The sequence below is a fragment of the Geospiza fortis genome, unplaced genomic scaffold (assembly GCF_000277835.1).
Source record: "Geospiza fortis unplaced genomic scaffold, GeoFor_1.0 scaffold283, whole genome shotgun sequence".
Taxonomy (NCBI): Eukaryota; Metazoa; Chordata; class Aves; order Passeriformes; family Thraupidae; genus Geospiza; species Geospiza fortis.
Genome location: NW_005054571.1, coordinates 291,412 through 299,845, shown reverse-complemented (window position 1 = coordinate 299,845; position 8,434 = coordinate 291,412). Strand labels below are relative to the sequence as shown.

General features: G+C 60.7%; 1 protein-coding gene across 2 annotated transcripts; it reads left to right on the top strand.

Annotated features, from left to right (window-relative positions):
* The first annotated feature begins 6 nt into the window (after nt 1-6).
* Nucleotides 7-7,037, top strand: STARD10 (StAR related lipid transfer domain containing 10). 2 transcript variants are annotated; one of them, XM_031064237.1, is made up of 6 exons: nt 7-206; nt 4,061-4,203; nt 4,424-4,527; nt 4,708-4,825; nt 5,548-5,600; nt 5,674-7,037. In XM_031064237.1, the coding sequence occupies exons 1-6, from the start codon at nt 76-78 to the stop codon at nt 5,899-5,901; spliced, it is 777 nt and encodes a 258-aa protein (XP_030920097.1). In that variant the 5' UTR covers nt 7-75; the 3' UTR covers nt 5,902-7,037. The 2 variants fall into 2 exon arrangements, with proteins under 2 accessions (XP_030920097.1, XP_005429774.2); XM_005429717.3 differs by having other exon boundaries at nt 4,056-4,203.
* Nucleotides 7,038-8,434: the final 1,397 nt, after the last annotated feature.

Here is an 8,434-nt window from a genome sequence, read left to right as displayed (position 1 = left end):
CGGGCTGGGCGCGCTCCGGGGCCATGTCGGGTCACGACGGCGGCATGTCGAGTCGCGACAGCGTGCAGATCCCCGATGACCGGGACTTCGGGGCGTTCCGGGCGCAGTGCGAGTCGGAGCAGGGCTGGAGCCTCACCTACAGCAAGGGCGGGGTGGGCGTCTGGGTGCAGCTGCTGGAGCCCGAGCGCGCCCTCCACAAGATCAAGGTGAGATCTCCCGCCCGGCACACCCTGGTGCACGGTGAGACATCCCCATCCACCCTGGGCATCCCCAGTCCACGGTGAGACCCCCCCCACCGGCCCGGCTTCCCCCCGGGACCGGGGTACCCAGCAGCGAGGGGGGGCGCGGGGACCCCGCGGGCACCTGAAGGCAGGAGGGACCCTGGGCTTGGGGGGAGGGACGGGAGACCCCCACAGTGAACAGGGAATGAGTGGGAACTCGGGGGTTTAACCACCAGCCAGGGGTGAGGGGGAATCCCAGGGAATAGTGGCGTCCCTCAGGTGATGCAGCGCCTTGGGGCGAGGGGGGACTAGGCCAAGCTGGGCCCCGATGGCAGCCCGGACACCGGGAGAGGTGGGGTTAACTGGCACAGCAGGACAAACGGGCAGTCTGGGGACGCCAGGACAAACACAACTCCAGCAGGGCTGAGCCAGGGACAAGCAGGCACCGCTGAGGGCTGTGCAGGGACACTGGGGGCTCAGCCAGGGACAGACAGGAGCCCCAGGACGTGTGGGGCCGTGGGTCCTGGATGCTGCTTCTCCCCACTTCACCCATAGGGAATGTCCCTCCCATGCTTGCTGCACACCAGGGCTAGGCTTGGGGACTCCTTGGAGCCTGCAGCCACTGGCCTGCTATCACTGGGCTTGTCCCCCTTGGCCAGAGCTCCCTATTTCCCCACTGCATTTCCCCGTGGGTCCCTGCCCTCTTGGTGCCAGTGTGCTGGCACAGGCAGGTGCACGCTTATCTTGGCCCTTCCCTCTGGCAAAGTAGGGACAACTTGAGACAGGAGCAGCGTACAGATGGGGTTACACTGGAATCTCTGGCAGCTGTCCCTGTCCCTGGTGGCACCTCCATTAAGCTGTCTTGGTATAGTGGGTAGCATCATCCTTGCCGTGGTGTCGAGCCCGGGTGGTTGGCGGTGGCAGCAGTGACGACGCGGCCTGCTCACACACAGCTCTGCAGCAGCTGGCACTGGCCCTGCTGGGGAAACCTGTCCCTGGGGCACTGGCAGTGGCTGTGCCCAGCTCCTGCCATGGAACCACTGGGTTGCTTCCACTGTAGCACTCCCCATGGAGGAGTTTGGGCTGCCGTGACCCAGGAACGGGTCCCTGTTGTGCCCTGGTGGCAGCAGTGAACCCTGGGGGGAAGATGGTGGTCTCTGGGATGTAGGGGGTCACTGGTGCCACCTGCACCCTGCCCCATCCCCACAGAGGTGGGGACCCGTGGTGGGTGGGATGCAGAGCATCCATCCCTGTGGCATCCAGGCATGATGGCACGGGCATGGCTCTGTGTGACAGTGCATCCTGAACCCCCCCACCCCCAAGCTCCTCGTGTCCCCCAGCCCTGCTGCTTGCTCTTGGGGGTTGCATCCCAAAACATCCCCTGTTTGAGGTGGTGCTTGGGTGCGTCCCCTGCCTGTCCCACAATCCCAGTGTGCCACGTTGGCGTGGCAGGGACCCAGCCCATTCCAGGATGTCCTGGAACAGCTGCTCCTGCCACCGCACCTGGAGCTGTCTTTTGCCTGCGGGGGTCCCTGAGCCAGGCCCTGCCTCTTTCCACGCCCTCCTGGACAAATCCTGCTTGGAAAGGTCCTCTTGGGTGTTCATGTGTTGATTCCATGTGTGTGCCACTGGGTATTGGAGACCCTGTGTGGTAGCAGTCCTTGTCCCCACCCCGTGGCCCCCAGCAGCACCCAGGCCCACCATCCCACCCAGGATGAAACGCTCCTGCTGGATTTTGAAGGGAGGGACACATGTGGCATTGCTGACGTGGCACGGCAAGGTGCAGCCCAGGGGTTTGCCCCTCATGCTGGGGGTCTCTGTGTGGGTGCTGGGGATTCTCTGCAGCTTCCCAAGAGCTGTTTTCCCCCTGAATTCATCCTGGATTCCTCCTGGATTCCTTGCCTAATTAAGTGTAACCTGAAGGTCTCGCCCTGCTTTGAGGCTGCCGCCCCCTCCTCCCCGCCCCCCTCCATTAGGGATGCAGCTCCCGTCTAACCTGTTTTCTGGAGTCTGGGAACAAGCTGGTGCCATGGCTGATTTCTCAGTGGGACATTTGGTGGCCTTGGGACTGGCTACAGGTTGGGGGAGCCCAGCCAGGACACCCCATCCTACCCGGTGGGGCAGTGAGTTGGTCCCTGGGCATCTGAGATCTCCCAGGGATGATGGTTTCCCCTCTAAATGGGCTGTCCCAAAGGATGGCCAGGAGCCATCCTGTAGGATGCAGCGGAGGGGGGATCTGGGGTGTTGGTAAAACTGCCAGTGAGGATGAGCTTGGGGACTCCCTTGGTGGCTGCAGGCAGGGGTGGTTGGTCTCCCTTTGGATCTGCTCCTGTCCCACAGTCTGGCACCCATTCCTTGTTCCCTCAGGTACAGCATAACCCCAGCCCTGGGGACTTCATCTCTTTCTCCTCCACCTCCTCTTCTTCCTCCTCCTCCTCCTCACCCCATTAGTCAATATTGACTCAAGGTTGGGGCATGTGTTTCCAGGCACTTCCCAGGTGGCACCATCCCCTCTCCTGCTGCGACCCCCCTGGCACCCCCCCAGGATGTGAGTCACCTGCAGGGCCAGTCCTGCACTACTGGCCTGACCAGCCTTGCTGCTCTGGGAATCATGCACCTGAGCATGGTGCTGGGCTGGCCTGGCTGCAGGGTGGAGCGGGGCTTCTTCAAGGAAGTCATCCTGGCAGGCTCTCCCCAAACCTGCCCTGCAGCGGTGGCTGTTCCCAGACAAGTTTTTGGGGTGAATGGAGGAGCTGGAGATGGGCCCTGTGGAACAGAGATGAGTCTCTGAGATTGAGGATAAGCACGGTGGGGTTGAGGGCAGACTCCATGGGGCAGGGATGGACCTGTGGGGTTGAGGATGAGCACTGTGGGGGTGAGGCTGGGCTCTGTGGGACAAGGATGGGATTGAGGATGAGTGCTGTGGGGGAAAGGGCTCCATGGCTGTGTCCCACCAAGGGGCCGTGTGAGGCTGTGCCCCACTGCTGGATGCTTCTGTGCCCCTTCCCAGGGCTGGGGGGTCTCTAATACCCTGTGCTGGGGTGACAGGGCCAGCCCTAAATCCTGAACTGCAGGGTCTGGGGGCCAGAGGAGCTGATGCTATCCCTGGGGATAAACAGGAGCCAGTGGCATTCCCAGGGACAGGCTGCTGGCTGTCCCTGCCCCACACTTGGCTCCAGCACCCTTGACCTCAGCAGATGGCATCCCTGCTGCAGGGGCAGCCTCCCTTCACCTTCTCCATTCTTGTCTCCTTGCCTTCCCTGGATTTGGCTGCTGTAGAGATGGAGCAGCTCTGCACCCCCCAACCCCTTCTCTGTGATCCATGCTGCCCCAAGGCACCAGGCACAGGCTCCTCTTGGCTCCCCTGTGCAGGGGTGCCACTTTGTGGGGAGCACATCCACAGTGATGGGGTGGCAGGTGGGAAGCAGGGTCCCCTAGCACCCAGGATTCATCTCCACATTGCCTTGAGGCCCTGTGTGCCTGTGCTATGGGGGTGGCTGGGATCCAGTTTGGGATCCAGGTCTTCTTGGAGCATGTTGCATTGATATTAAAAAAAAAAACAAAACAAAACAAAAAGAGGAAACACCTCCTTCCAGCCTGCTGGGACATCCCACAGCTGCCTTCCCACTTGGGGGTCCCCATGGCCTCCTTCTCTCCCAGGGACCCCACAGCCACTCTCAGACTTTGGGATCCCCACAGCCACCTTTCCACTCTGGGGTCCCAATGGCCATCCCCCCACCACGAGGTCCCCACTGCCATCCTGTTGGGGGTCCCCACAGCTGAGCTCCCACCCTGGGGGCCCCTGGTAGGTGTCTGATGCCCCCTGCCTTGCAGTGCAGGATGGAGTGCAGGGACGTGCCGGCGGAGACGCTCTACGACGTGCTCCATGACATCGAGTACCGCAAGAAGTGGGACACCAACGTCATCGAGACCTTTGACATCGGGAGGCTGACGGCCAACTCCGATGTGGGATACTACGCCTGTGAGGAGGGGCCTGGGGGATCTGGGTGCTCCTGGGGGAGGGCTCAATCCCTGGGCTGCTGCCACTCCACTCTGGGCTTGGCATCTGGGGGAGCCATGGTGTGTGGCATTGAAGGGAGGAGCCTGTATAACAGTTTGGGGGGATTTGGAGGGCAGAAGGGGAGCCCATTCTTGAAGGTGGGTGTCTCACTCTGGAACATCCCACCTGGTGCTGTCCCTAGGGAGGTGTCCCAAGCCCCTGAAGAACCGGGACGTGGTCACACTCCGCTCCTGGCTGCCCATGGGCTCTGACTACATCATCATGAACTACTCTGTCAAGCATCCTGTGAGTTTAGCGGGGCACCAGGGGTGCTGTGGTGCTGGGCTGGGGCTGGGGCTCACTCAGAGCTTGGGGAGATAGGTTGGAGAGTTGAGGGGGTCGTGACAGCCCTGCTTGTGGCTGGTGCCTGCTGTACCCCACCTGCCCTGGCAGTGACTTGTGTTCCCTCCCTGTTGCCCACCACAGAAGTATCCCCCCCGCAAGGACATGGTGCGAGCTGTCTCCATTCAGACAGGCTACCTGATCGAGGGCACAGGAGCCAAGAGCTGCACCATCACCTACCTGGCACAGGTGGACCCCAAAGGTGAGAGAGGGACCCCCAGCTCTGTGCCCTGGGGCTCAGCACCCTCAGGTCCTTCCCTTGTGTCATTGTGTGCTTGGGGGCCCAGTGGGGTCCTGGTGGAACTTGGGGGGGGTTAGTGGGGGTCTCATGGGTTCTCACTGTGGGCTCATTGGCAGTTCAGGGGCTTCATGAGGGCTTTGGGCTCAGTGGGGGCTCAAGAGTAGCTTGGGGGGCTCAGGGTGGGCTGGGGGAAGGCTGATGGGCACTCACTTGGACTTAATGGGGGCTCAGTGGGAGCTCAGGTTGGGCTGGGGTGGCTCAGTGGGGATTCATTTGGGGCTCTGGCACTTCAGGGCAGCGTCAGTAGGGCTTCAGGAAGTCTCAGGTTGAGCTCAGTGGGACTCGGGGTGGGTATGTGGATATGCTCAAGGTGGGCTTAGAAGGGCTCATCAGCAGGAGCATCTTGGGATGCAGCATGGAGCAATGTCAGGAGGAAACATCTTGGGCCTGTTCTCTTGAAATCTTTTGTTTTTATGGGTTGAAGAGGGACCCAAAATGCTGAAATCACTATTTTTTGACCTCTGCAAGAGCAGAGAGCAGTATGGATTGAGCCCTGTTCACTCTCTCTAGCCAAATGTGCCCACTGAGAGTGCTATGGTGGTCACATGTGTGGGAGTCCTGGTTTTTAGGCACCTGGGGGATGCCGGGGGTCCCACTCCCAGCCGCCCCTCCCTTCCCTCCAGGTTCCTTACCGAAGTGGGTGGTGAACAAATCCTCCCAGTTCCTGGCCCCCAAGGTGAGTTTGTGGCACAGGGGTGGGGCTGGTGTGGGGTGAGGGGTCTCTGTGCCCATCTCCCTCTTCCTCCCAGGCGATGAAGAAGATGTACAAGGCATGCCTCAAGTACCCTGAGTGGAAGCAGAAGCATGACCCTCACTTCAAGCCCTGGCTGTTCCCAGAGCAGAGCCGGCTCCCAGCCCTGGCCCTCTCTGAGCTCTCCCTCCAGCATGCGGATTCCCTGGAAAACATTGACGAGAGCTCCCTGGCCGAGAGCAAGGAGGACCGTGGCGAGGGCAGCGACGAGGACAGCCTGACCTGATTCCCCTGGGAGCTCCTCTCCTTGTTCCCGTGGCTAGCACAGCCTGACATGACCCCCACCCCGGGGGGCTACTCTCCCTATCCCCCCACTTCCAACATGGTTTGTGTCTCTATCTCACACACCTGTACACATGCACCCCCACTTTGGGTTCAGGGGGACCCCCCCTCATTGGTGTACCCCTGTCTGGGGACAGCAGGGACATAGTGGGTTCCCCAGGGTGAGAAGCTGGGGGTTGTCTGGTCGCTGAGCCCTTGTGGGACGCTAGTGTTGTCCCTATAGGTGGCAAACCCAAAGTGACCTTCAGCTTTTGGGGGGGCAGAGGAAAAGGGGGGCCCTGTGCCCGCTCCTCAGCCCTGGAGACCCTTCCACTGCACTCCCCCTCTGCTCCCCATTCCCGCTCCCCATCTCTGTTATGGTCCAACAGCACTGCCTTCATCCCATGGGATTCCCACCCCCAGCAGACCACCGGGGGTGCTTGGGCACCTGCCTGCACCTCTGGGCATGCAGAGGGGTTTGGGGGGCTTCTGGCACCTCCTGGCATGCTGGGAAGGAGGGCCTTCGGGGTTTTTTGGCATCTCCAAGCATGTAGAGGGGAAGCTTCTAGGCTCCTGGCACCTCCAGCATGTTGGAGGGGATGTTGAGGTTTTGCCTTCAGGCTTGTGGGAGGAGTTGAGGGGCTCATGGCACCTCCAGATGTTCTGTGGTGGGCATTTTGGGGGCTCCTGGGATCTCCATTCATGTTGGGGGGTGTTCTTATGGAGTCTCAGCATCTTCAGGTTTGTCTGGGGGAGGTTTTGGGGTAAGTTCACACCTCCAGGTGTGCCCAGTGTCTCTGGGGGCTCCCAGCATCTTCAGGCACGTTGAAAGGACTTGGGGAGGCTCCTGGCACCTCCCGGTGTTCTGTGGGTCTCTGAAGGCTCCTGTCCTGTCCCCTGCCTTTCTAGGATGGGGACCCTTTCCAAACTGGGTGCCTGGACCCTTCCTCCACTGGAATTTGAGGCCTTGACTGGGGGTTTGGGAGCTGGTCTTTGGCCATGCTCCTGTCCCCTCCTTTTCTGGGGGTGCACAGGGACTTGGGAGATTTTGTACCTTGTACCAGAGTTGATTATTTAAGAATAAAATAATTGAATCTGGCATGGGAGGGACTTAGCCTCTGTCCCACCTTGGTCCTTTGGTAGCCATCCCTGTCCCCATAGTGTGCTCAGGCAGGGGGTCCCTGCTCATGGTGGTTGCTGGGGGGACCCTCAGAGGTTGTGGGACCCTCCCCTCCAGGGGGGCTCTGGGTGATGGCGATGCCACCAGAGGGTGGCAGAGAAACCCCTAAAATGAATTTGCACTGGACACTAATTAGGCATGAGGCTACACACCCCTTGTAGTTGGTTTTCCCACAGCCCCAGCCAAGCCAGTACCACCGGTACATTTCCCCCAAAAGCTCCTCTGGGAGAGGAGACGTGGGGGGCTCAACTTTGGGGGCACTCTGGGGGGGATACATCCTGGCTTCTCCAGGAGGAGAATACTGGGGAACAGAGGTGGCACTCCCTGGATTGTGGGGCCTTTGTCTCCTCCTGGAGTGACCCAGGGACAAAGCTACTTGTGCACCCCACTCCGCCCTCCCAGTGCTGTGGCACCCCAACACCTCAGCAGGCCCCAGCCCCTCTCTGTGCCCCAGCAGGGTCTTGGTGGGTGGCATTGTTCAGCATGTGCCATCCTCTGTGCCTGTGTCTGTCACCTATGGGGCTGGGCTGGGCACTAGGGACTTGCTTCCCATTTCTCCTGTTAATTTCCACCCCCTCCCACCCTCCTGCACTGCTCCCAATTAAAAATAGAACCCAATTAAAAAGGAACCTGGCCACCACCCGCCTGGCAGGTTGGAAATGGAGCCGAACTGGATACAGGACATGCTGCAGCAGCTCTGGAGCCAGGGGGACACAGAGCAGGGCAGGTGATGGGGTAAAGCCCCTTGTGGGGAGGGCTTAGCTCTGTCTGCTCTGGGAGGTACAGCTGGAGACCCAGAGCTGCAGGACCAGAGAGAGAAGATGGCTCCAGAAGGAAGTGGAATATGCTCTGGACATCTCTGGTGCCGGGGGGGCTGAGAAGAGCTGGGGCACAGGTAGGATATGTGGAGGGGGGCAGGGATCTGAGGGCTGTGCTGGGGACATCCTCAGGTGCTGACATGGGTCATCCCTGAAATGCTGCTGGGGCAGGGATCTGAGGGCTGTGCTGGGGACATCCTCAGGTGCTGACGTGGGTCGTCCCTGAAATGCTGCTGGGAAGGGCTACAAGGCTTCAGCCCTTCAGGGATCACACACTGCTGCTGGCCCCTGGGGTCTCAGACAGCACTTTGTTGTGTGACACCCCCAAACTGGGTAAGGCCATGGCACCCTTAATCCTCTGCCAAAGGCTCGGGGAGGGTATCCCCCCAGATGGATCCAAAGGTCTGGGATAGGAGAGCAGGGCCATGTGATTGGTTCTGGGGAGCAGGATGGGATAACGTGGGGGGTGTGGTGGCTCCGAGGAGTGGGGCAGGGAGCGG